Source organism: Clytia hemisphaerica, unplaced genomic scaffold, assembly GCF_902728285.1.
Source record: "Clytia hemisphaerica strain Z4C2 unplaced genomic scaffold, Clytia hemisphaerica genome assembly, whole genome shotgun sequence".
Taxonomy (NCBI): Eukaryota; Metazoa; Cnidaria; class Hydrozoa; order Leptothecata; family Clytiidae; genus Clytia; species Clytia hemisphaerica.
The window spans coordinates 630,217-658,021 of NW_027103282.1; the positions used below are offsets into that span (position 1 = coordinate 630,217).

Here is a 27,805-nt window from a genome sequence, read left to right on the forward strand (position 1 = left end):
CTACCCGAAGTAGCTCTTCAGTTGCTGATCAACAAGTAGAGAGGCACCAAGTACCACGCTTTAGGTCTTTTGTATAGCCCGGCTAGGGATCGAATATTGATGCACAGTAACATGCACAGTAACATGCACATTTCAATTCTATAATCAAAAAATACCAATAACAAGATGATTTATTTAAGAGTGCGTGCAGCATGTTACTTCATCGCAAAATCAAACGACGTTAAAAACATATCATATCTGTTTCTTCCCTAAAGAAATAATTCGAGGCAGGCATTTTTATTAGTTGGGGTGTGTACACGCATTTGAAATATATTTGAAAATTTGAGTAACAGAGTGATGGCATTTAAGGGTTTAAAAAACATACCTTAGTTTGGCTTCAGTTTCTTCCATCACTCTCCATAACCATTCCCAAGTAGAGTGAAGGTTATCGTCGACCGTTTTCCGTGCTTCGTGAATAGAGACACGACCCAACGGTAAACAATTGTACGCGTCACTGGTGTTCAATAAGTCCGAGACCTATCATATAAAGAAATGGTAGGATATAATGTTAAAATGATAAAAAAGGAACGTAGAGTGAAATTATTAGAATCACATAGAGCAAACTCGAAAAATTCGAGAAATAAAATCTACAATATGTGGTATTAATTGCCTGAATATTGCACAAGGATGAAACAACGTGTAGCAATTGTAAGTTGGTTCTTTTAAATCTCAATAAGGTTATGAAATGAATATTATCCATGCCTGATAGTCCAAAAAGAGTAAATTGTAAAGGCAGTATAAATTACCTCTCTAATTAACATGAAATACGTTCTTGCCAGAGCACTTGGTGTACAATACATGGAATTCGCTAATGAACCATCTGATCCTGCACTAGCCGCTGCTCGTCGCAAGTGTGAATTATCGAACAACACTAGACTGGATCCGGAGATGTGGGCAGCGGATGTGACATTTGTGGAAGTGGAGCTGGATATTGAATTACGGACGGCCCATTGTAAAGCATTCGGCATTGAGCTCTCACTGACTCCTGAGTGAATAAAAATGAACAGTTTTTAAAAGGTTTGCATCAAATATTCTAGATCTTCTTTGATCAAAGCTAGAATCAAGATATGATTATGATGAAAAGGGAGTGCAAACATTCTATGCTAATACTGGATGAAAAGAAGAGGTATGTTGTTATACATAAAACATTACAGTTGACGCTCTTTTATTCTACGTTATACTATTCGATACGTTCATTATTCGATGAAAATCAAATTGCCCTTGAAAATGGAACTAAAGAGAGGCAACACAAAGCATACATGTCTTTTACATAAAATGTTCACTTTTTCGAGAGAGAGCTTTACCGGAGTTTCGTTGGTCATTGGAAGCCTGTTCGTTTTGATTGATGACGTCATTTTCATCATCGTCATCATCGTCATCGTCATCTTCGTCGTCGTCAACATCTTCATCTTCTTCGTCATCTTCACCTAAAAGTTTGCAGTCAAAAGCCTGTTAAATCGGTCTGGGAAATCGAGGGCATTTATCAAAAAAGTTTCGAGGCTAAGTCGCAGTTTATGAAAATTGGGTGGGTGAGGCATAAGTGAGGTGTTATGCTAACACTCGCATTTCTACCTTCTTCAACTTAGCCTGTAAAGTTTTCATATATTAAAAGCATGTTAAAAGTTGGTTTGGAAAATCGAAGGTTGAAGCATCCCTCAAATAAGACATACACGCGGCTATTCTAAAGAAGTGGAATGACAAGACGCAAATCAATATTTTTCCATTCAAATCGAACCGCTAAAAGAGATCTGGGGATTTACTGCTTGATAGTTATAGGGGATTAAGTGGACTAAACGCAAAAAAAAAACGTTTTGAAAACTCGATAAATTATTTTCTTCTATTTTATAGATCACCACTTAAAAAGTTTTTAGTCAGTAGTCTATTTAATCATTTTGGGTAATCAAGGCGTTTGTACCTTCAGTTTCGGATACTTCAGTAGTGGAATAATAACCATCACGACGACTCCCTTCGGATTGCATAGAAGATTCGTGGCCGTCACCTATAAGTAACAATCCTAAGGTTATTCATGAATTCTCTATTTCTACGTTCACTTTTGTCAATTATCAAAGCAAGGTTTTTTTTTGTCTGAGAGAGACGGAAAGTGGTTTTTACATATCATATTAGCTGTGTAATCACCTTCTCGAAACTTTGGTAATTATGCAGAATTTTGAGACGGAAAATTTAATAATGTACTTATCTGAGACGGGTTTCTGTCCCAGACGGGAGAACTTTTAACACTGCTATAATTATACTTAATTCTTCAAACATTTTTTGAAACCAGAAATAGAATATCTAAGCATTTCGTAGGATTAAGAAAAAACATAACGTAGTATAATATTGAGTTATAAATACATAAAGGCCTATAGAAGCTAGCTAGCTTAATTTAACTTAAAATTGCAAATTAGCGAGTTTGTGTATTTACACTTTTGAGGACAAGGGTGTGAATTTTGGGAAAAAAATTTGGAATGACCTGCAGTTCTGACCCGTTAAAAACAAGGTAGGTAAAATTACGGATTTACCGTTCTCCCCATTCAGTCAGAATCTGGACAAAGTGAAAGCTGACCGTCAACGTCACAGAAAAACACACATACATAAACTCGCTAAAACCAAAATAAGCAAAAGAGAAAACAAACCATTATTGCTATCTTCACTGTCGGTGTCACTTTCTGCTTCCAAGTCAATATCCATCTCATTCCCTGATGATACTCCTTGTGAACCTTCCAGTGAGTTTGATGCTTCTTGTGATGGTCGAGATTGCTGGATAAAAGAGGGTTAGGCAAAATTGTAAGATATTAATATACACGTAAGTTACATAATCTTTCGTATTGGGAGCACCATTAAAGTGCATAATTGAACTTCTTTTATAATTCACTCTTGAAAATACAGTCGTCAGACTTCAGACTTTCATATCAGCACTTTTTCAACAAAAATAAGCCGGGAAAAAGTTTCTTTATTTCTCTTCTCGTTCCCAGATCATTGACCTTGAGATAACGGAAGTTAGTTAATGCTTCTATTTGTGAAGGTTTTTTCTGAAACTTTCCCTTTTCTGCAGACCTTTCAATAATCATATATTTTCCGTTTCCATTTCCACTTACGTCTGTTTCCATCATTTCCTCGTCCTCATTTCCGGCATTTCCACCGCTACCTCCTCCGGACGTCACTTGTTCCGCAAAACGGACATTCCGTTGATTGGACGAGGATGAACCAGAGGTCGGTGAAAGATACCTAGAGATGAAAAATATTGAATTCATTTGATAAATATGTTGTTTTTCTAACGTAAGCGGGCAATTTTCTTTTTGTAATACACTACTTTTTGAGATAAGCCGCAAAGAATTCTTCATAAGACATGAATTAAAAATTTAAAAGCGATTTTAAAACCAATTTGGAAAGTTTGGTTAAAGCTTATTGTTTTGAGCTATGACCAACAATTGATGCAAGTCTTAGATTGTGGAATCTAAATTATTGCCATCTTAGAGTTCATCGTTAAACCAGGTTGATTAAAAGTAGAATTAAAGGAAAACAAACCTTTGAGGCAAAGGCGGTGTCGAGAAGATATCGTCACTGGTAGAAGTAGCATCAGGGGCGGTACCCAATACAAAAGGTGGTGAAGGATAGACAACGCCCATACGAACGGGCGCGAAGAGGGAACAAGCAACGTCAGACATTTCTTGGGCAGCAATCATGTTAAGTGATTGGAAAACGTGCTTACATTTTGTCAGTGTGACAGACATGCTAAAATAGAGGGTGGAAGCTTATCTTTCGTGGGTTAATGTCTATGAGAGCTGTTATGCAAAACACTTTTCAAAAGCCTTGATTCAACACAAATATTATCCATTCATTCGGAAGTACCTTGTCCCAAACGAAATCGTTTTTAGATAATTTTAGAGAGTAAATAAAATTCTTCCCATTCAAATAAAATTTGTATCGAAACTTGGGAGGAAGCAGTAGTCTTTCAAAATTTAACGTGACATCAATCAAAGGCTTTATTTAAAGGTTAATGGATTGAGATCATCAAAGACATTGCTTAACCCGAATTTTTCTATCATTTGACGAAAGTTCAAATTAGAAAACCAACTGTATCCTTTATAGGACCAAAACGTTATGCAAAAAAACATCCCAGATTCTGATTATTTCATTAAATTTTGCTGAGCTGAGGGAAATGTCCCTTTTTAAAACTTTTCTGTGAAACGAAAACACATTCCAACACTGTAAAACATCAACTTTACCTCTTTCGTTTGGCCGAGTTGTTTGCCAAACACGCGACGAGTACGACGTAGACACGTATGACAGCGCGTACGAAACGCCGTGCTACCGTCAAAACTTCTTCCGTTTCTGACGCCGTCAAATCCTCTTGAAGACGATAGAGGATGGTTTGTAGCAGCACTTCTAAAAACTATGGTGAAAAAAGATGAAAGTTACAAAGACCCAGCATCAAATTTATTTATACGATACACGTTTTTTTTTATAAAAACATCCAAATTTTTTGAACGCCGCGGATGTTCTTTATAAAAAGCACCTACCATTGCAAGGATAGCACTTTTCAAGGCATTTTATAGCGAAGATGGATCCTTAATGTTTTATTCCACTAAAATTTTTCCCCAAGGGTCTCAATGTGAGGCTCGAAGTATGTTAAACCTAAAAAAATTCCGCTTCCAACGGTACCAAGAAAGTTTAGGCGGAAATTTTTTCAAGGTCAACTTTTATTTCTGCCAGACTAAGTGTCCCTCTCGTACAGGATACTTTACAAAAACCAACTTTGCTGGCTGACAGAAAACCTTTAAAAATCCAAGCAAAAATGTAACACTAATGATATGTAGCAGGTACAATCTTCTATTTTGATTAACAAAGGTCAGTATAAAGACCAGCTGTATTAGGGATAGATCAATTGTACTGTACCTCGCTGTTACACTTGACAATCAATTTGTGTACAAAATTATCCAAATAAGCTGTCCCGTTTTGCGTATCAAGGTGTTGTCCGATCTCATGTGTTTGCAATAGTGAGGCTATCACTATGTTGTCATCTAAAGCTTTGGCTCTTAAATGGAGAAAAGAAAGAAACATTTGACTATTGTTATACTATGCTTAAATGTTTTTCTTTTCCTCTTTCTGACCAATCTTGCTTCACATCCGTGTCAATTCAATGTGAAAAAGCTTGTAAATTAAAATTGATGAGTAAGCGAACGTTATCACTCTTATTTAAAAATAAAACCTTTAACCCTCGTATTCTAATAAAAATATCCCGAAACTTTGGAGGAGTACAATTTTCCATTTTTCAATTACCCAGCTTTCCGAGTCAAATTATCATCATTAAGATCTCTTAAAAGACATTTTCCAGATGGAAAAATATTTTCAAAAAAAAAAACCCTGGAAAAATTCTTCTTCATACTTTAAAGTGAGAGCGAGCCAACTAAAATTAGTCCGGTACCCAATCCCCTGAAAATTTTAGAATAAATTTTTACCCTTTTGAAAAAATTCTTTTCAAATTAACCCCCTGGAAATATTCGTTCAGCCACTGTACGGATATAAAATAGAATGCCCCAATGAAGGAGAAGGATTCGGCTACCTTCTACTACCAGTGTTGGTACATCCGAACATTATCATGGACATCAAAGCTTCCCAATTCTTCAAGATGAAGGTCAGAGAGAATCTGGAGAATTTGGGTGGTTCTTGTTCATGCTCTGTTGGAGGCGTTTGACCACTCTTTGCACGGCTTGATGCTGTTAAACGTTGTTTGGACGATAAGCTGCCAGTGCCTGCGGTAGGAACAAAACACATAATCAGTAATAACGATAAGGAAACATTGTACGAGAACACGGTACATGTTTTGAAGGTACAGTTTTGTTTTACCCTTTGGTGAATCCGGGTGAAAGTTCAAAAGTAGACTAAAATCTCGGTCTTTCAAAGGGTTACAATTAGGGCGGAAATCTAAGTGAAAAATTCTCGGAAAAGTGGTAACACTGGTATTAAGGCACTGTTTACACGTCACTGTTCCAGCTGACCTTGCTAAACCTTTTATGAAATTTCTTCTTTCAAGGCTTGTTCTTGTTGTCAAAGAGGTGTAATTTCAATAGCAAAACTAGATGGACAGATTTCTGTTAACAAATTGGAAAAGTTGCCCTAAGTTTGAATTAGGACATTAGCGAGTTTATGTATTTCACTTTAAGGACGGCAGAGAGACTAAAACGATTCGGAACAACCCGTAGTTCTGACCCGCAAAATCGGGAACTGTTGATAATTGACGTTGTCCACAGTTAGTCAGGATCTACCATATCAAAACTAACCGACTAGCCTCACAAAATCGAGGAGAGACTGAAACGATTTGGAACAACCCGTAAATCTGACCCGCAAAATCGAGGACTGTTAATAATTGACGTTGTCCACAGTTAGTCAGGATCTACCATATCAAAACTAACCAACTAGCCTCAAAAAATCGAGGAGAGACTGAAACGATTTGGAACAACCCGTAGTTGACCCGCAAAATCGAAGACTGTTAATAATTGACATTCCCCACAGTTATTCAGGATCAACCGTATCAAAACTCGTCGCTTAACATACATACATAAACTCGTTAATACCCAAGCTTAATTGTTTTAATATGATAAAATTAAAAGTAGACTCATTACCTGACGCAGACATTCTATTAGGTACGTATTGTTCTTGTTCGCTGGCTTGTCGAGCGACCGTTTGTGCCAAGAAGAGTAGAATGTGGTGACCACTGTAATAAAGAAAGGGAAGCGAATATTTTGGCGTTCAGAAAAGAAAACAATTCGAAATTTTCCGGTGAATGAATAAAATGTGGAAACGGGTTATTCGAAATGAGACGAGAATACATAAAGCTACCCTGTACCAACCCGAACACCAATGGGCGATTTTGCTTTTTCAAAAATCTTACAGTGTATATTGATCTGTTTCGGTTAGAGATTCTGTGTCTAGCTAGTACCAACTTTCTGGTACTAAATCTTCGAATTCCGAAAAAAGCTATTTTCTGCCGCAGAGACATATGAAAGAGACTTGTGAAAAATAGTGCAGACACGGAGTAGTACCTTTTTCGCGAAGAAGGCTAACACTAACAAGAGCCTGATATACCTTTTATTAGGTCTCGTGCATAAGTCAGTTTCTCCGACCAACTTGTAAAGTAGAAGCTTCCTTTTCTCTTGGTCACCTGCTACCAGAGCCTTACAAGGACACTTCTCCCAACAGTCGCAGTAAGCGGTGGGCGAGGTTCGCTTTAATCTGAAGAAAAACACGATTGAAAAAAATGAGTACTTTTTATCTGTATTATTTGATTTTTCAGGACAAAACGTTTCTAAGACCATGTTCAGACGTTACGGTTATGTCCCGTTCCGTTCAGAAACGGTTCCGAAACAAGTGTGAACGTCAAAACTCGAAACGTCAAAAAAGAAGGCGTTACAAAGCAAAACAGATCGAAACGGTTTCTCTCCACTTTTTTCATCGGAACGGAACTGTTCCGTTTTCTTGCTTCGAAACGTTCCGAAACGTTCCAAAACCAATATGATCACATTCGATCCGTAACGAAAATCATACCGGGGCGAAACGGAACGGTAACGTCTGAACATGGTCTAAATAAATGAATGACGCGTGATAACTCACCCCCTCAAAGTTTGGAGCACTCGAAGTAGGACCATTTCATACAAAAAAATAAGTTCTTGAAAATTTCAACTTGATATCTTAAGCTACCTACTTGCATTCGTGTCCAATATGACATACTTGAGCGCACTCGGTACAACAGCAAAGCGGACCCACCAAACCACATGTTTTACACTCGAAGATATCCTGATTAATATGTTTGGTTCCAGTCCACGTGAAAGAACACGTGTCGTTTCTACAAAGCATGTGCAGTGGTGACATGTCTAGATCACAACCGTTTGGGTATATCATTGACATCAGCTCTTCCGTGTTTTGATCTCCTGTATCCGGATGGGTTGTGATGAGAGAAGCAGCGTCATAGATTTTGAGAGCGGCCGGATAGGCCCGAATACGGACTGCAGCCATGAACGGTGTATAACCGAACGCATCCCTAATAGAAAATTTGTTGAAATTGTGTATAGAAAGTTAATTGAAAACAGCAAAGAATACAATCGACTCTCGCCGATTCGATCTTCACGTGACCGAGAATTTTCATTGGTATTATAGAAAGATTCAGATTACAGATAGTTTTCCATACAACTTATCAGTTGAGAGAAACAATAATTTAGTTCGAAAGATTCGAATATTAGAGGTTTCAATTAGAGAGAGAGAGACAGTTGACTGTACTACTGATTGGATTTGAAAGTTATGGGCCGAGCAGCACTCCATGTTGACTTCTACCACTGCGCTTTCACAAAATTGTCTCTTGGTAATAAATTTTGAAAGTGAAACGTCTAAAGAAAAACTATCAAATTCCGTCCCAAATTTAATATTTTGTTCTTATAAAAATTAAGCTAAGGAGGCCTTTCCCGTCCAAGTCTTTCTCTACATGATTATATTCCTCGATCTTCAAAGAAAGCGTTGTCAAAAAGAATTTAGAAACAGTTTCCATAAAATCTTACTATAGAGTCTACTTTTGCTGACCTTTTGTTTTTAGATAGAATGGATGAAGCTGAGCCTAGTGAAGTAATTAACATCGTCACCCAGTATATCTAAAAGCATTAGGTGATGGCCTCCAGGCTAAGGATATCTTGGCTACTCACCTTTCCGAAAGAAGTGAAAGCAAATGTTTCTTCAGTACAGGTGAATCCAAGATGGTTTCGAGACATTCCAAACTGTCGTACGCTGACCAAATCTGTCCGATGTCGTCAGATGAATCGTCTTTCGAACTATCTGTAAGTGTGAGCAAAGAATTATATTATCTCCATTCAGTTTGCCATAGCGAATCTAATCTGAGAACATTTTAATATTCATCAAGGTTGACTTGAAAAATTCCAAGCAACCTGAAAATTTTTCAAACTGCCTGTGAGAGAACCCGGAATTCCAAAATTGTGAAATTTTGAAGATTATTCAGGTTTATTGATCTTTAAATGGTTTTGAAAAGAAATTGTAAAATTTTAAAAAGACATTATATCGGCCGACGAAATAAGTTTGCATCGGCTAGCGACTTAGCTCTGCGGTTTAGACGACCGACTTTTCGATCAGATTATTAAAGTTTTGAGGACCCTTTTTTGACGACAATACAATGTCGTGTTTCAATCTTTTTCAAGCAAAGATTTTAGCCGCCAACTTCCTGCTAACTTTTTGCCAAGTTTAACAATTAGAATAGGCAGGGCAGAAAGTCGGCCGTATAAACTAGAGCTTAGTGCCTTTAAAATAAGCCTACAAAGCATTACAAACCTTCAGCAGCACCACCAGCGCTGGACACACCACGTTGTTTGGAGCCTTCCGGGTGACACATATTGACAGCCAGGTGACAAATATTTCGGTTACCGTCACATTTACTGCCCACTAGCTTGTTCAAGAATTCTGTATTGAAAATAAAGTTGTGGTACAATGTCAAAAATTGCTAAAACCCCTCGTCATAATCATGAGATAAAGGCCTACTTTGTAAACATTTTATTAGACCGCGATCAGCCAACCGACCTATATAAACCCTGAACAAAGCTATTCACTATCTTTGATCGCAGTTTTTTCGAAAGTGGTATCCGCAAAAAAGCCATTGCAGGGTGAAAAATTAACGTCAAACGGCGCTACGTCTTCACATGTTCAAGTATTTAAGGAAAACTAAAACTAGCGCTCTCGAAGCATTTACACTGCTATTGATAAGTGCTACCATTAGGGTACTGCTTTCAAAAAAACTTCGATAAACGATTTTGGTTGGCCGAGATTGAAAGACTGCCTCCAGGGTTTATATATAACTCAGTGATCCAGCCACATTCGGTAGTATCTAGTAAAGAAGTGATCTGATGTGTCGGTCAAATTTGAAATTCTACTCGATACGATATTTTTCTTTAAGGTCATATCCAACAATAGGATTTTTAGGATAGATATCATTCGTAGTTGCTGGTAGTTGAATACTTTTCCAAATTCTGTTTATTTTGACAGAGAGGGTTTGTTCGATGAAGTTGACGGCGATCACCCTCGTAAATGTGCGGCAAAATTCAGTTTCTCAAACTCTTGTTTAAAACGTTTGAATTAAAGAAAAACACATACCTTCACTTTCTTGGGCTTTTTCTAGTGACTTTCTCAATGATTCGCAGTCAGCCGACAAGATAGCTTGCAAGACGTTATTGTCTTCAACAATTAACACAGTCAAGGCTAATTGTTTACTTTTGCCTGAAGGTCTGATCAAGCTATGATTGCTACTCCTTTTACGGGCAGTAACCATACAGCTCACCGAGGAAAGATTGGTCCATGTAGGGTTCTGTATACCGCCGACATTGTCTTTAACCAAGGGGTATAAACAGTTGTTTGAGTCTCGTAGCAGCATCACGGATTTCTGAAAAAACACATTCATTCCATTCCATTAAGGAAGCAAACACAGCCGAACGTTTTCTTGCAGTATGGCGGATTTTACATAGTTAAGTATCCATGGCAAAACATGAGAAACCTTTATAAAGTTTATTACGTAAAGACAATCAAAACAATTGAGCATTTCCACACGGACACACAAATGTCCTTTTCAGATTCGAATGTTTTCCACAATGACAGATGTTCATGACCAATGAAGTAAAAGCCCGAAGGGCTAGAAGCAAATCTCTTAGGTAGGACTTAAAGTCACTAAATCTTACCTAAGTTGTGCGGCCTTGAGCGACGCACGTGGTTTTTATAGAAATTCCAGATTGAAACTAAAATTTCCTGCTAGATTTATAAAAATATACCACTCGAAAACAAAGAAATCGCTAAATTCAATCCGTCGTCATCCGTCGTATATTAGGTTGAAGATTCGCTTCTAACACTTCATTGGTTATAACCTGAAAAACCTATATACCAAGTTGAAAAAAGGTTAATTTTCCAAAGCTTACGTTATCTGAAGGGTGTAGACGAACATTATTTGGAGTTGCGCGCATCAAGAAGCTAGCTGGTTCGTGTTGGATGTTACCACCAGGGTTCGGTCGTCCAGAGGCTAAACTGTAGACTGAGTACCGTAAGCCAGTGTGAGATTTCAACAACGCGTGTATTCCTATAGAAAGATTAATCGAGCAAAAAATGTTATACCCAATTTTAGTACAAAATACCACTAAATTCCATTTGCTTAAATGTACCGTATAACGCCTCTCTACGAGGGCGTTTAGAGGGGCGTTTATTTGAAACAAGCAGCTGTAAGGGAGAATCATATTGAGGAAAACTTAAATATGTGTTAATAATTGTGTTCTTTCAGCATCCAATTTAATTTTGAACCAATTGCTATATCTCTAAAATGACATAATTTGAGCTCAAATCAAAGAAGACGAAAAGCAAAACAAGGTTTGGAAAATATCTAACATTGTTCCCTCATTTGAAAATTCGAAAAAAGATTTCAACATTTTAAACCTACCATTGTTATCGAGGGTCATTGAAACAACTTTTGAATTTGAGATAGATAATTGCTTTGGAACCTTTTGGTAACATTCGGGCATCTTTGGTGGTGTCGTCCATTTCACAATCTATGATATAAATTGGTCTAAGAGTCAGGGAATTTAGCGGTTTTCTAAGCGCACTAGGACTTAACTGAGAAAGGTATACAAAGTTACGACTGTGAAAGAAAGAAGAAAGCTGTAAGACGAGCTAAACGCAGACAGAGAGCTAAACGCAGACAGAGAGCTAAACGCAGACATAGAGCCAAACAAACTAAGGTGATGGACGAGAGAACGAAAAATGAATGAGTGAATGGACGAGTGATATCGGATGAACAATCAGACCAGGTTCATAGGTAACGGTTCCGTTTCGCTCCGAAACGAAATGGAGCTATTCTACTGGTGGAGTAATAATTGAAATTAACCAATAAAATGGCTTCGTTTCGTTTCGAAGCGAACCGTAACAGAACCGTAAAGCTACGGTTCTGTTACGGTTCGCTTCGAAACGAAAAGAACGACGAAGAGGGAAAGATACTCCTCCGGTTCGAGCATAAAACTCCTACTATTCTACCTTGCAAGAGTAAGGCCTAAAAGCCTGGTGCTGTCTATTATTGTGTAGACTAAAGAAAAATACCTGTAGTTCATCTTTCCTTCGGATCACACTCTCCTTCAGCATTAAATCAACATCCATCGTTCGTTTACTTTCTCCACCATCTTGGTCAAAAGTCTTTTGTGAGAAATGAACGATAGCGTATGCACCGTCTACTTTCAAAACTTCACCGATAGGGACGTGACGTACGTCTTCGACGAAAATGACGTTCTGGAGGTACCATTCTTCTTCAACGTAATCGTCGTTGTTGTCTTCAGTTTTGGGCGTGACCAGTTGGAAATGTTTTCGCTCTATTGAGGATAAGCTCAGTGGTCAAAATAAGGATTTTCGTCTGAGACGGGAAAATGGATTTTCGAGTAAATTTGAAGGACGAAGATAAACATAACCATTAGTCAACGTTAGTTCAAAAGACTGACATGTTTTCGAAATTGATGTCTGTGCCTTAAAAGCTTTGAAATGTAAGAGAGTACATCTTTATTCCATCTTAATGAAAAAGTTTAGAATTTTTGAGAATGTGAGTAGTTCAAGATGAACCAGGAAGAGTTTCGAAAGCGACAATAAACTGAAAGTTAATAAAAAGAGATCAGTTTTTGTCCTAGAATAGATCTTTTCACAAAATTACGTCAAGGGCAACGCTTACCTCGTTTTCAAAACATTGCTATGGTAATTGATTCCTAGAGAAAGTCATAAGAAGTTTAATCTAATTATAAAAATAAACCTCAAAGACTTAGTGGATATAATCACCTTGGTAATGTTTCAAAACGAGGCAGTCGTTGCACTCAAAATAATTTATGAAAAGACCTAGATGGTGGTGCTTACTTTGTCCGATGACAGGTGTGGCTTGTATCTCTTGTGTTTCACTGGTCTCCATTTTCACCTCACTCTTCTCCTGATTGGCTTCATTACTTGACGTAGAAGAACCCTCCTTCGCAGGTGATGTTTGTTTTGATTTTGGCGGTGTTGGGTTGGGTGTTTTCTTCTTGTCCAGAATCTTGAATCTACATTTTTCGGTGATGCTCCATGCTTTGTCGAGAAGTTCACCGACTTTTGGTTCACCGTTGATGGTAGTAAACCCTATTGCACCAGGGTAGTACAAAGGACAACTCCGGATACAGACCTTTGGAAGGAAGTGAATTCATTTTGGAATTGAACAAATATCGAGAATCAGAAATTTGAGAAATAAAGAACTTACATTTGCGCCAGTATGAAATTTTTCCGAATTTTCTCCACTTTTGTGATTCTATTTCACTTTTGAATCAGTACAGAGCTTTTTGTTTCGATCAAAATCGATAGATAGATCGATTATTATCAGAAATTTTGGCATATCAAAAATTGCCCAAAATCATATTAGACTCACCAGTGTTCCAGGCTTAATTTGAGAGCTTCCAGCAATTGCACTTTTCTTGGCTTTGGTCTTCACTTTGTCTAAAATCTTCTTTCTTTGCTCGAATGGAAACACACCCCTAAAGAACGTTAATAGCAAGCAAAGTGAAGGAACAGCTTAAAAAATGTTAAAAAACGATGAAAATGGTTATAGAATAAAAGAGTTAAGTTGCAAATAGCCTAGAGGACAGATGTTTCTGAAAAGTAAACAAGTATAAAAATTCAACGAAGATAAACTTATAGTTATCATCAAAATATTGATTAAGCCTGCCGTCCACTAGGCTATTTTTAGCTATCGCGAAGTAATCATCTATAAATAACACTGTCTATCGCGAAATATACCTGTCTATCACGTCATTTTTTTTCACGATAGGGAGTGAAAAAGTTTTCACTCAAGATTTTATCCAGTCGCCTGTATTTCTTTTATTTCAATGTTTGCATAAGATCGAATTATATGTGATCGAAGAAAAAATTATTACAGGTTAACGACCAACCAAATCAAACGAGAGCTTGTAAAAACTCCAGCTTGTCCCCATCACATGAGAGCATTTTTTACTTTTGGTGTGTGCTCTAGTGTAGTGAGATTGTATTCTGTATCAACATGCCTATTTAACAGTGGAAATGTAAAATATAAAAATAACTTCAGACATGAGATAACATTTCGCGATTACATTTCGCGATAACCAAAAATAGCACTCACTAGTGGACGGCAGGCTTAATGGAAACTCTCTCCATAGGTAAAGTTTAACATTGTTCCATAACAATGTTTGTGGTAAGAAGTAGCCTTACTTCAGATCAAGGGAAATAAACTCTGTTTTTCACGGTTCAGAGTCACTTTCATTTTTAGAGCCAAAAATGTGGGAATCAATTCCGGATGAGTATAGACACATAGTTGATCTTAGTTTTTTTAAGGAAAAGATTAAGCAGTGGAGACCTACATCAGGCCCGTGCAGAAACTGCCGGACCTATCTTGACGGTGTCAGCTTTTTGTAATCACCTTACAAATTGTAAAGTACTGTAGCATTGACTTTTATTAGTCTTTGTTGCTACCTGTTCGTCAACTTGAAATAAACTATTACACACATTACATATATACAGTAGATAATTAAGTAAGAAGAACAAGAGAAATGAAATCGAACATACCACCAAAAGATTGCACCATTCGTCAGCTGTACTGCTGAATACAAATCACAAGTGTACACATTCTGTATTGGTAATTCTTTCAGCTCTGAAAACATTTGTAATGGATGCTCCAGTTTGTGTCCAACAGCTGCTAAAGTTTCATCAAGCCAAGTTGCAATCTAAAGAGTGCATAATCCAGTATAAAAATTACAGACTTTCAATCTATAATAAGACCAAAAACCAACTTCAACAGACCTTAAAAAAAAAGGTCCCTTTTTACTGTACTGACGAAATTTGTAAACAAACCGTATGCAAAATCAAAACAAATATGGCTGATTTTGATTGTTTCGATTGTTTTACAAGGATATTTAAATTCTCACGAAAGAACCGGTCCCATTAGCCTCCCAGCTTACATGGTTTTGTTCACAGTGAAGGCTGATGAAAAATGAGATTCAAAATATGAATGACTAATGAGAAAATCTAACCTTTCCACTCTCGGTGACAATTGAAGCTCTTATGTTCCATGCAGCAAGTTTAGTGACTTTTTCTGTGTCCACCAAATGCATGTCTTCAGCACGAGTATGGCAATGTCCGTCTTTCTTGGGTGTTGGTGGATGCGGTGCACTCCACAACCATTGGTGTAAATGGCCTTCTGTTGATATGGCAACAAGCTCTGAATGTAAGGCACCGATATGTGAGAAGCGGACAGCGTTTTCATCTTCTGCAGTCTGGAGTAGAATAAGAAAGGTCTGGATACTTAGTTAGAGGTTTTCAGCGGGAAGGAAGCTTAGTCCCTGTCTGATGAAGGCAATTTCCCAGTTTAATAGAGCATGAACAATCAACAAATTGCTCTATAAAACTGGGAATTGGCTTCATTATTTTTTTTTTTGAATTAGCAAAATACAATTCTAGGACACGGAAGAAAAATGTCACTAATTAGGAAGGCCAGTCTAATGACTTTTACAATATGTATATACTTGATAGGATAGTCTCAAGATAAAGAAAAATAGAAAGATATAATTTCAGCAACTGCTTGTACAGAAACTGATACCTCAGTTGTCCACCATTTTATTTCCCCAAAACGTTGTGTGGTCTTCCCTGAAAACGATATATCTTTGGATTTGGATTTTTGTGAAGAACTTCCAGATTTTTCGTTTCTATCCAAAAGCATGCCCCACCAGCGATCGCGAACACACGATGATAACTCTTCTCTGTTGGCTGAGCTGAAATTGAACATGATTATTTTTATAGCGATGTAAAGGATACAAAACGTTCGGGAAAGTCATCTTAAAAAGGTTTTCTACAGGAATAAAAAGAGCTTATTTTAGGCAGTGTCTTCATGCTGAATCAGCTAAATTAAAGCTACTTTTTTACGCAACGATATCTTGCAAACCAGTGAAAGTTGTTTCAAGATGTGACCTCACATCCTATTACTTTTGTAAACAAAAAAATAGCAAAGTTGATTTTGAGCAAATTTACAATCAAATGTTTTGATTAAAAGATAGAAAACGCCCCATTTATTATAAACGTAAAAACACTCGAAAGAGTATCAGTAAAAAAAGTCTCTTTGTTTGAGGAATGTTTTTCATTCTATGTATTTTCATTTTTTCAAAACCTTTTTCTAATCTTGTCGAACTTGTTTTTACTACATCAGCATCATCAGACCTTTCAATCAAAACAAAACCTTTAATTGAAGAAGTCGATTAGAAGCTAATTGTTAGTTGTTTGCCTTCCTAAGGGTTCAATAAGCTGAGAGCTAAGAATGAGATAGCGCTGAAAAAACTGAGGCTATGGGGACAGGTCAAGTCTCAAAAGCTCACCTTACAGATGGCTGGCTAGGTTGCAAACAATATTATACTTTAGGCGTACAAACTTTCACAACATTTACTTTCGCAAATTTCAAGAAAAAATACCGGGTGCGCCACAAAAAAGTTTCTCTCTTTAAAACTAATTTTCTCGAAATCTAAAATGTTTAAAAGAACCATTCCTATTCCATTGGAAAGAAGAAAGATAAACTTAAATTTTGATGGGTCATTTATTAAATTCGGTTCATTAGATTGAAAGTTATGCTCAATTGAATAAAAAAGTTACTTTCTGAAAGTGCTCAATAACGTTAAAAATCGACCTATCAAATTAGACAGAAGCAAAATTACATGATGCATCAGTATTTTCGTTTCAGTCATTAAAAATGATAATTAGCTGCCTAAATGACCTTTTGTTGTATAAAGAAAGGTTTAATTTCAATAAAAGAAAGAACTCCGTTGAAAAAAGCCCAAAATTATGGTAAAATTCATAAAAATACGTCAAATAATGGGTTTCGAGGTATATCCAGGCTTACATAGACTTTATCCAGTCAGGAACCAAAAATCTGAGGAAAATCTTGGTAAAAGTAAATTAAAATGATTTTGATGAATATCTTAAATCCTTTCGACCCATTATTTTCAAAATTTATGTGTTTAATTATTGTAAAATGCTCTTAATCATGTAAAGCCTATTGCAACTACCAATTTTTAAATAAAAATTTGATAGGTCGATTTTTAACGTTTTCGGGCACTTTCAGAAAGTAAATTTTTTATTCAATTGAGCACAACTTTTGATCTAATGAACCAAATTTAATCAATGGCCCATCAAAATTTAAGTTTATTATTATTCTTTCAATTGGAATAGGAATGGTTCTTTAAAAGTTTTTAGATTTCGAGAAAATCAGTTTCAAAGAGAGAAACTTTTTTGTGGCGCACCCGGTATTTTTCACGAGCATAAACTTTCACGAATCATTGGATAAAATGAGAATTTTTTAACGAAAATTTGCTATAAAGTCACAAATGTTCCTTGAATTAAAAAAAACGGCCATTCTTTGACTTTAAAAAGGCGTCAAAGGCTAGAAATATGCTGAAGATGTTATATTTATTTCGATTTATAGATTATCAATTTTTTAAAGAAAATTTTGCGACCATAAACTTTCGCGAATTACCCTGTTAAAGAATTTTCAAAGACATTAACTTTCGTGAAAAAGGCCAACATTGAATTAAAAAGTTTGTATGCCTAAAGTATAAAGTCAGAGCAAAAATTTCAATTTCAGAGGAAGATCGCACTTTACACAACATAATTACCCAAATCTGCTCGATTTTGAGAGCAGAATGTATAATTTTATAGACCATTTTACAGTGGAAAGGAAGCATGGGTAATCAGGACCACCGCCCTCTGATAACAAATTTCTGTTGGTGTAACTGTAAAATTTTGGATGTTATGGGGGAGCAATCAGTAGATCCTAAAATGGCTTATAGACAGAGTAACTTGAATACTAAAAGATGGTAAACATAAAAACCTTGAACCGCTCTGATTAGTTGTCACTCTGTTGGTTGTTCTCGACTCATCTCTATTGAAAGTTTGATTTGAAGAGGAGTATATGATATCTTCAGGGAAAAGGGCATCTCTTTGCACAACAAATGGTTCATCGCTTGGAATGCCAGCTTCAAAAATTGACATCAAGTCTTCTGGAATAGTAAAATAATAGAATGGTTATTTAATGATGAAAAGTGGGAATAACAGTCTGTCACGTAACAACGACAAAATGACCTTTAGAAAAGGACAATCCTTGTGAAAGATAAAAACAGAAATAGACCAGCTTGGGAATAAGTAAGGGAACACTGAAAAGTAAACAATATTGTTGGTCCACCTTTTTAACACTTGTAGACGAAGGAAAATTAAATACATTTTTTAATGATAAATCATATAGAAAAGAGGTGAAAACTTTATACTGACAAAGAAGAATAATTTACCAAAGAATTACAAAACTTGTGCCCCTAGTGAGGAAAGTTGTTCTTTCTTTTTGCTTCAAAAATGCTGTTTTAGCAAACGGTAGGAGAAACCATGGACAAGATACGTTAAGTGAGGTCCTTTAACTTCCGTAGAAATTAATATTTTTAATACAATTATCAAGGAACTGTCCAAAAATTTAAGAATTTTCTTGTACTGTTTTATTGTTCTAATTATAATATACCGGGAATTGGCAATTTGAAAAGCAAAACAAACCTCCAGGGAAATTATATTCTTGCATGTAGGACTCTTCCTCTGCATCTTCTGGCTCATCATCGTCTCTGGATAGCAAATTGTTGACGGCAAGGTTCACGTCCAATGATGTCTTCTGCAGTTCACGAATAATGGCTTGTCTTGATTTGCCTTGTAATACAACTTGAGCCTTGATGAAAAATTTATTTTTGCCGTGAAAGCAAGTAGAAAAGGTATAAAGCTTTATATTTTTCATAAGAAAAATGCAACCAAAAAGAACCTAAGCTCTAGTTTGGACGGCCCACTTTTCACCCAGTTAATTAAAGTTTATAGTTAATAAGTTTTCAAAGTTAATAAGAATGTCTCAAATAAAGTGCCACTTTTACCAGTGCAAAATTAATTTATTTACCTGTGAAATGAGCTCTTCAGGGACTGCAGATGCTGGGATAACTGCTCTGTTACTGAGCCAGCCACCAGTGCCAGCACGTCCCCGAGCAGCTCTAAGTATCCTTGCTCTACCTCTGGTAGTTGCTCTCATTGTCAAAGGGTTACTGACAGATGTGGTGTTTGAGCCAGTGCTAGCATTGCTCACACTAACTCTTTGAGATGTCCAACGACTGATAGAGATGGTGAAAAGGTTTCATCGGTTAAAATATTCATCTTTAGTATTACGAAAGAAGAATTCTAATAGAAAATTTATCCAAACTGGAGCTTTAGATATTCATTGTCTATTGTAAAAGGAACAATTTACTAAATAGAGCTAACTAAACATTTCCTAAACAAAAAGCTTTTGAAGTACTTTTTAGAGCATCTATGGAGAAGAGACCAACAATGATTAAATTTTCATTTCCAAAGTTTATAGCAATAGGGAAGATCGAAGTGATTTAGTGGTATTCTTAAAATATCATAATAAGAGACCCAATTGTTAGAAAAAGTGAAGCACAATTTACCCAAGAGATCCAGATAATGAGTTCAAGTTTTCACCGGTTATGCTAAAAGTGTGACTTTGAGACGTCAATTCTCCTTAAAAGCAAAAGAATATTAAAATTAGACTTCTACTCAATGTATCTGGAAATAAGTCTATTGGTGAAATTTTTTGGTCATTAAATCATCAGATCAAAATGTGATCAGCTCACCCATGAAATCATAACTTGAACAAGCACACGGTAAATGCCATCCATGCGTTATCATGTTTGTTATTCAAAAAAAAAATTTTCTTGAGTTGATATTTATATTCATAGAATGGCTGGAGATTTAAAATCCTGTCATTGAAACAGTACCTGAGGAGGATGGTGGATTTGAGTTACTTGAAGGTGTCACATTACTACCAGAGTTTCCAGTTGCATTTCCTGTGCCACTCCCAGAAGACATGTTTCCAACATTTTGGGCAGGTGTCTTCTTGCTAGCAGAGGGATGTGCAAACTCTTCGTCACTACTGTAAAATAGATGAAAATTAAAAAATCTATAAAAGTCCAAATAAAAAAGTTTTCAGAAATAAACATTCAGACACAAATCAAAACAAATAACGACATAAAGATGAAAATAATCTTAACAAGTGATACTTTTATGGACCTATCTGGTTATGCATTTAACACATATATAATTGATATCTACATGAGCGTGACCATTAAACAATCATTTAGAACACAAATAGTGACAATCTATTAAAATAAGTCGTTTGTTTCTTATAAAAATAACGTTTAGAAACCAAAATTTCATGCTCTTGAAATATTCTTTCATATTCAAGACTTCATGAGCAAAGATAACATCTATCTCATCAAAAAATTGAGTAATTTGGCTAAGAACATTGATGTATGCTTATTAATAGTGATTCTTATAGATGAAGATGTGTTTTTTGAGCTGAAAATTTTTTTTTTTACAAAAATCTGCTTGAGCCATCTTTTACCTACTTTCATTCAAAAAATCAGAATAAAACAATGATCCAAAAAACCTTTTTTTAGCTGTTTTTTGGCCCAAATTTGCCCAAAAACTTTTTTTTCTTCGAAAATCGGGCTCTGTCACATTCAAGGGTTTATAGTTATGCACTTTTGTGCAAAAAATCATAGAGAATGAATGAGCCAATCTCGAGAAAAGCTAATACCTAAGTAATTGATATTGTGCTTATAAAAAAAATCTCGACTTTGGCTAGTTTTTCTATAGAAACACGCCAAGCAACCAAAATCTCATGTCTAAACACGCATATTCTTCAAAATCAAGCCCTCATGAGCAAAAAAACATATATCTCATAATAAAATTGAGTAATTTGACTAAGAACATTGATGTATGCTTATTAATAGTGATTCTTATAGATAAACATGCTTTTTTTGAGCCAAAAATTTTTTTTGCAAAAATATGCTTAAGCCATCTTTTACCTATAATGGTACCCTACTTTCATTCAAAAAATCAGAAAAAATTAAAGATCCAATTTTTCACAAAGTCCAAAAAACCTGTTTTTTAGCCCTTTTTCGGCCCAAATTTGCCCAAAAACATTATTTTGAAAATTGGGCTCTGTCACATTCAAGGGTTTATAGTTATGCATTTTTGTGCAAAAAATCATAGAGAATGAAAGAGCCAATCTCGAGAAAAGCTAATACCTAAGTAATTGATAATGTGCTTACAAAAAATATTGACTTTGGACAGGTTTTCTATAAAAACATGCCAAGCAACCAAAATTTCATGTTTAAACACACATATTCTTCAAAAGCAAGCCTTCACGAGCGAAAAAACATCCATCTCATAAAAAAGTTGAGTAATTTGACTATGAACATTGATGTATGCTTATTAATAGTGATTCTTATAGATAAACATGCGTTTTTTGAGCCAAAATCTTTTTTTGCAAAAATCTGCTTAAGCCATCTTTTACCTATGATGGTACCCTACTTTCATGCAAAAAATCAGAAAAAATTAATGATCCATTAATGATGTTTTTTGGCCCAAATTTGCCCCCAAATTTTTTTTCTTCGAAAATCGGGCTCTGTTACATTTTGGCAACCATCATTTTGCACCTTTGTACCAAAAATCAAAAGATTCCTATGATTCAATCTCAGAAAAGTTGGTAACGAACGGACGGAGAAACAGAGGTTAATTTATAGGACCTCCACCCCACCGGGGTAGGTCCAAAAATGAATCAACACTTATAAAAAATTTCCTGACAGACATATTATTCTTGATCTTAAAATTGAATATACAATTTGCATCGCGCATGCTGTTTGACTCTCAACTTTTAAAGGCAGATATGTAGGGAAATTAATAACGTAAAGGAATTCAAACCTGTGTTTTGGTGATGAATAGTTTGAATTCTCTGAATCAAGGTGATAAGAGACACGACAAATTCTTCCATCCTGAAATGTCAAGACGTTTAGAGATAACGCTATATTTTATTATAAGCAAATTATTATAATATTAATTGTTAACTTTGTTTCAACCATTTGGTGATGCCTAACATTAAATGCAGAGTGTTAATGTCTTTAAAGCATACGATTTAATTATTTAGCTATGACAATGTAGATTATCTTCAATCCTTTACAAGCAGGGGGGGGGTGAAGCAGTTACTACAAGACATCATGCCGGTTAGTACCGTGGTGGTGTGCCATATGAATTGGATAAAGTCACTTAGTACTCAGATGTACTAACTGCAAAAAAGGGTGGTCCCCTGCTAAAAATTTGCCAAATTTTGGTATTAACTGTGTAAAAAATAGGATTTTGTGAGAAAATTAAAAAAAAAGACAATATTTTACCAAAAAAGATTTTGGGGAAGTAGATTTTTTTTTCAAATTTTCGAAATTTTTTTTTCAAATCTTAAAAACAATTTGCTGGTTGCAATAGAAATTTGATTTTCTAAAATGTTGTTTTTTCCTATTGAAAGCTATGGAAAATTGAATCATTTTTAACCCTTTCCGGACGCATGATTTCACGGCTATATGACGTAAACAAAAATTTGATTTTTGACTGGCTTCACTAAAATTGCAATAGAAAGTGATTGATCAAAGATATCACGATAAGTAATACCTCATTTTTTTCACATGTAATAGGGGATTTGAAATACCAAAAAAAAATATTTAAATATGGCTGACACCTGGTCACGTGACCGAAAAATCGGCAGATTTTTTTTCGGAAAAGCAGATTTTTTGACTTTGAATAAAAAATAGAGTAAAAGGCATTTGCTTCACGCCTTGAACTTTGAATATGATTTAGAAAATTGAATTACTGACCGGGTAAAAAAAATTTCATGTCAAAAGCTTTCCAAGAATCTGAGTAAAGTGATTTTTTGTCCAAATTTTTGAGCAATTTTTCCCTTACAGATTTAGCCTGAGTAAATTTACAACAAACATTGAAAATTTATAATTCTAGTTGTAAACAAGATATCGAAAAGCGGTTTTTTGCAGGTTACGGGAAATTTATCTCAAAATCATTATTCAAAACCATGTTATTGTAATTTGGCGCGAAAACTGTTAAAATCTTTTACAAAGCTGTGGGCCACTCGGTGGCCTGTGCGTCATATAGGACCACGATTCATGGGCCACCCAGTGGCCCGTGCGTCCGGAAAGGGTTAAGATATTAAATTTTATTTTATTTGATTTTATTGAATTTATGAAGGTCAAAAGCCTTTTTCAAGGCTAATTTCAGTTAGTACTAACTTTACTAAGTGTACCAAGGTGGTGGTGTTACTAACTTCTTCCGAGAAAGCAGTTAGTAGGCATGATGTCTTGTACTAACTGCTTCACCCCCCCCCTGTTACAAGTAATAAATATATTCAAACAGATTCAAATCATCATTAGACAAGGTTATTAAAAATGCTTGAAAAAATTCTGATTAAAAAAAAGCCTACTTTAGTCAGGAACGCTAAGTGATTTGGTCCAATCACTACTTCTTTGATGTCATTTGCATCCAAAGGTATAGAAGATGACCTGAGAAAAACATTTTTTATTTATTCCAACATCTTTAAAGAATTTTTCAGCCACTACAACAAGTTATCTACTGGGGACACTTTTTATCTCCATTCCTATGCCAGCCAATGCTGGCCAATGAAAGAAAGAAATTTTATATACAGATCTATATCTGAAATCCAAGAAGACTTACCAATCTGCTGACCCATTTTTGTTCTTCAGAGCTCTTTTCAAACTGAAAAAATAGAATAATAAATACATTTTATTTGGTGGGAGACTAACTACCGTTTGTACTGTACGAAGCTTAGGAGACTTCTTTTTCCTTTATAAAACGTTCACATCAATTCACATCACTTAAGATTCCCCCAAAGAAAGCTGATCCAAAGAAGTGGACTCAAACAAAATTCTCCTTGTATTTGAAGATCTCAGATTGCTTTTCCCCTTGGATTTGCTTAGATTTCTCAAATTACAGTATTAACTTGAAATAAATCCCTTCAGTTTTTCAATTCAAAACTCTATTTGATTTCTAACAAATATTAATTATGTTTCATTGATGCAAAATGGTACTACCCAGTCAGCAACAATTACAATTAAGAATTATAAAACATGTTACTTATTCTAAATTTTGTCAATCAATTTAATAAAAGTGTTCTCGTGAAACTGAGACATCCTTGAACAACTTTTTTGGCAAAAAAACACAAAGAAATTACCACCACAAACTTGTATCTTACTTGTTATTGAAATCATCCTGTGAGCAAGACACTGAGTGTGCAAACATCAACAAGGATGCCATCTTTCAAATAATACTAAGAATAAAAAAAGAAGAACTTGTTCATAGTAATTAAACGGTTTGTGTAAACTGCAGGTTACAGGTCGCAGGTTACAGGTCACAGGTTACAGGTCACAGGTTACAGGTCAACAAAGTGCAGACCGGAAAAAAGATAATAAGATCATATAACATATACATAACATAACATCAATACATAACGCATTAAATTACAAAAAAGTAATACATGTTATTTAGATATTATAAAATGACAATTGAATAGAATAACAAGAATAACAGAGCCTAGTGACACTTACTTACAAAAATATTGACAAAATCATAAAATATGATGCATCACAAGACAAAAGCACGAAGAATATTTATCATGCAAAATGTGATGTGGATGGTGTGAATGGATAAAAAATGGCACCAAACAGAAGCTTGCAAGGTCCCTAAGATAGTGGTTTTAGAAGGATGAAACTAATTAATCATTCAATTGTTATTTTAATGACTTAATGAAAACTTTTGACAAAAATATTGACAGAATCACAAAATATCATGTCTTACAAGAGAAAAACACCAAAAATATTTAGCATACCGAATGTGATGATAACAACATGGCTGGATATAAAATTACACCAATCAGAAGCTTGTGAGTTCTCTGAGAAGGTAGTTTTAGAGCGATGTGTTTTATTATATGTAACCATCATATAACATTACAAACATTACAATATGTAATATACCTGTTATACGTATAATATGGTTTCAAATATTTTCTGGTCTGCGTTATACACGGCGCAAACTGCGAAAGATCGATAAAAGCACATGGTTAAATTTTGATGTTTAAAATCGTTTTATATGGATGAAATTGCCTGAGAATTATGTTTTTGATAATTCTTTGTGTTTTCCAAACATTTTCCTCTGCAATGACATTGATTAGAGTCAACCTGTCATCACTGACCTGTAACCTGTAACCTGTAACCTGTAACCTGCAGTTTACACAAACCGGTAATTAAAGTCTAGTCTCTGTAATAATCAGCAGCAGAGACAAAATAGGCTGTAACTTTTAATAGAATTTGAATTAAGAGCCATTTTTTTAAGAGTCTTCAGGGTGTGATACCTCATCCTCTTGGATTTTGATGAAATTTTGACCAAATGATCTATCACACAAGAAAATAAGACCCTGAAAATTTTACCTTGATATCTCACGTAGTTTTGAAGATACAGCGTCTCAAAGATAGGCTACTAAGCGAAAATTGACCCCTATATTTCATGAGCTCTGGTGAGGAGCAGATTTTGAAAGCCAATGAATTTTTATTCAAGTACATTAGTGCGAATTATTGTCAAAGTAGGATTTCTGAATGAGTCTAAAAAGTTTTTGAATAGGAATTAAGTACTGTTAACCCATTTAGTTGAAGTAATAACCTGCCTATATTTAAAAATATTATTCACCAAACTGTGAAAGGTTGAGGCTTTTCTTGAAAATATAGGCCCTGGAATGGTAGGAAAGGCCAGATGTCAGTCTCATTTTTTTACATATTCTGTACTTAAAAATAAAGAAACAGTCGTAAAATGTCATCTGTTGATGGAAATGACCTGAAATTTTTTACAGTTGTTCCCTTAATGCCAATGATTAGTTGGCTAGAGAAGATCAACCAATATTTTGACAAAGATTAACCTTTAGAGCCCTTAAGTGGGCCTGATTTAGCATTTTAAGAGGGAAAAAACAACGAAGTTAAGCAAATTTTCAATCGATCATATCGATTATCGCCATTTTTGACGGTTACGCAAAGATGGAAATTCTGAAAATGTGATTTTTGTGGCCAAAACCCACCAGTTAACCACTTCAGGTCAAATGTTTGCTTCAAAAAAGTCTCAAGGACCATCAGCAGACAGCTAAAAGTGCTTCCAAGCCCAGATAACGCAAAGTTTGAAGCCCTCTACAGGAGGTGCTAAAGATTTTCGGAGAAAATTTTGGAAACTCAATTTGATTTTTTCTGATTCCCTACAAAAAGTTCTTGAAATCCACTGTAATTCAGCTTTCTAATGTACTTGAATAACAGTTCATTGGTATTCAAAATCTGCTCCCCACCAGAGTTCATGATTTTTAGGGGTCAATTTTCGCTTAGTAGCCTATCTTTGGGACGCTATATCTGTAAAACTACTTGAGATATCAAAGTGAAATTTTCAGAGTCTTATTTTCTTGTGTGATAGATCATTTGGTCAAAATTTCATCAAAATCTAAGAGGGTGAGGTATCACACTTTCTTTATTCTGAAGATTTTTTTAAAAAATGGCTCTTAAAAAAAATAGCAGTTTTGTAAAATAAGATGAATTAATTTTGTTGATCTTAAAACTCATTTTGGTATTTTTGTTTTACAGATGTGGTGAAAATTGCAAAACTAAGGAAATTTAAAAAAAATTGTTTTTCTGGCTATGATTGGCTGTTCTGAAATTTTTTAGATAGTTCCAGCTAAAACAAGCAACATTCTGAATGGATGAGAATCAGATAAAAATAGAACAAATAGCAAAGGAGTAAAAAAGTGTAGTGAGCAGCTTGAATAGATTACCCTGAGTATCACAGCTCAAAATTATATCGACCTGTGAAGTATAGTTCACTTATAGTCATAGATACTGGGGTGAACAAATATTTTAGCGTGATTTCCCTATTAGTGATAAAAGGTGATTTTCCCCAAAGTCCAAAAAAACCATGTTAGGCACTACTTTTTGGCCCAAATTTGCTCAAAAAATTATTTTTTTCGAAAATCGGGCTCCATCAGAAATTAAATACTACCATTTTATATCACTATGGAAAAAATAAGAAAATACCAAGCCAATCTCGAGAAATGCTCATTTTCCCTAAATATGGCAAAAGGGAATTTCCCCAAATAAGAAAATCTGATCTTTACGGCCAAAAAAAGTTTTTCCAGAAAAAAACAGCTTGAGCCACTTTTTAGAAAACATTGCCTTCTATCTTCTTTGTCCAAAAAATTAGAAAAAGCTAATGAAGCAATTTCACACAAAATCCAAAAAAAACCCATTTTTAGGGACTTTTTGGCCCAAGGAAAGAGTACAGGAAGTGATAGTAGCTTTACGATAGTGCCGCCTTTCATCAGTGGATTTATTCATCAATTACAGATCATTATCCTTTTATTAAGGGCACCGGTAGGGTTGGGAGCTTTCTTAATTAAAGTTCTGTAAATTACACACTATAAGTATTTGAGAACGACAGCTGTCTGTCGTGTCTCGTTGGCGCAAGCGGTTAGGTACAAACTTTTTTTAAATAAAAATATCTTCTATAAGAATATCAGGGTGAAAATTGGCCAAATCGTAAGAATACCCTAAGAATAACCTCTAGGGTGAGTTTCACAGAATTTGATAAGAGATTAAAGTCATTTTGTATTTACAATTTGGTTAATTAAAAAAAACTGCTTCCTTTGTTAGAATTGAATTTAAACTTTGAGGCAGAAACATAGTTGCCAACTTATGAGAATGGAAATGCGGGA

The 27,805-nt window shown here is 35.3% G+C and overlaps 1 protein-coding gene across 2 annotated transcripts in view; it reads right to left on the reverse strand.

The window, feature by feature from the left end:
* The window catches only part of LOC136804526 (E3 ubiquitin-protein ligase UBR5-like), a 62,096-nt gene that overhangs the window by 31,349 nt on the left and 2,942 nt on the right, over positions 1 to 27,805 (reverse strand). For both annotated transcript variants that reach the window (XM_067061156.1, XM_067061155.1), the window contains exons 2-34: positions 24,266 to 24,340; positions 23,728 to 23,769; positions 23,477 to 23,555; positions 21,919 to 21,989; positions 19,929 to 20,083; positions 19,599 to 19,671; positions 19,058 to 19,265; positions 18,673 to 18,838; positions 17,966 to 18,134; positions 15,692 to 15,863; positions 15,126 to 15,368; positions 14,662 to 14,819; positions 13,493 to 13,598; positions 12,955 to 13,252; positions 12,160 to 12,425; positions 11,507 to 11,615; positions 10,995 to 11,152; positions 10,183 to 10,468; positions 9,367 to 9,495; positions 8,730 to 8,859; positions 7,742 to 8,077; positions 7,126 to 7,272; positions 6,663 to 6,754; positions 5,603 to 5,792; positions 4,936 to 5,074; positions 4,266 to 4,432; positions 3,565 to 3,771; positions 3,135 to 3,264; positions 2,673 to 2,796; positions 1,955 to 2,038; positions 1,344 to 1,466; positions 786 to 1,024; positions 365 to 516 (exon numbers count right to left, since the gene is read on the reverse strand). In XM_067061156.1, coding sequence (XP_066917257.1) covers positions 365 to 516; positions 786 to 1,024; positions 1,344 to 1,466; positions 1,955 to 2,038; positions 2,673 to 2,796; positions 3,135 to 3,264; positions 3,565 to 3,771; positions 4,266 to 4,432; positions 4,936 to 5,074; positions 5,603 to 5,792; positions 6,663 to 6,754; positions 7,126 to 7,272; positions 7,742 to 8,077; positions 8,730 to 8,859; positions 9,367 to 9,495; positions 10,183 to 10,468; positions 10,995 to 11,152; positions 11,507 to 11,615; positions 12,160 to 12,425; positions 12,955 to 13,252; positions 13,493 to 13,598; positions 14,662 to 14,819; positions 15,126 to 15,368; positions 15,692 to 15,863; positions 17,966 to 18,134; positions 18,673 to 18,838; positions 19,058 to 19,265; positions 19,599 to 19,671; positions 19,929 to 20,083; positions 21,919 to 21,989; positions 23,477 to 23,555; positions 23,728 to 23,769; positions 24,266 to 24,327 — 5,210 coding nt within the window. In that variant the 5' untranslated portion in view covers positions 24,328 to 24,340. The remainder of the gene's footprint in view (positions 1 to 364; positions 517 to 785; positions 1,025 to 1,343; positions 1,467 to 1,954; positions 2,039 to 2,672; positions 2,797 to 3,134; positions 3,265 to 3,564; positions 3,772 to 4,265; positions 4,433 to 4,935; positions 5,075 to 5,602; positions 5,793 to 6,662; positions 6,755 to 7,125; positions 7,273 to 7,741; positions 8,078 to 8,729; positions 8,860 to 9,366; positions 9,496 to 10,182; positions 10,469 to 10,994; positions 11,153 to 11,506; positions 11,616 to 12,159; positions 12,426 to 12,954; positions 13,253 to 13,492; positions 13,599 to 14,661; positions 14,820 to 15,125; positions 15,369 to 15,691; positions 15,864 to 17,965; positions 18,135 to 18,672; positions 18,839 to 19,057; positions 19,266 to 19,598; positions 19,672 to 19,928; positions 20,084 to 21,918; positions 21,990 to 23,476; positions 23,556 to 23,727; positions 23,770 to 24,265; positions 24,341 to 27,805) is intronic.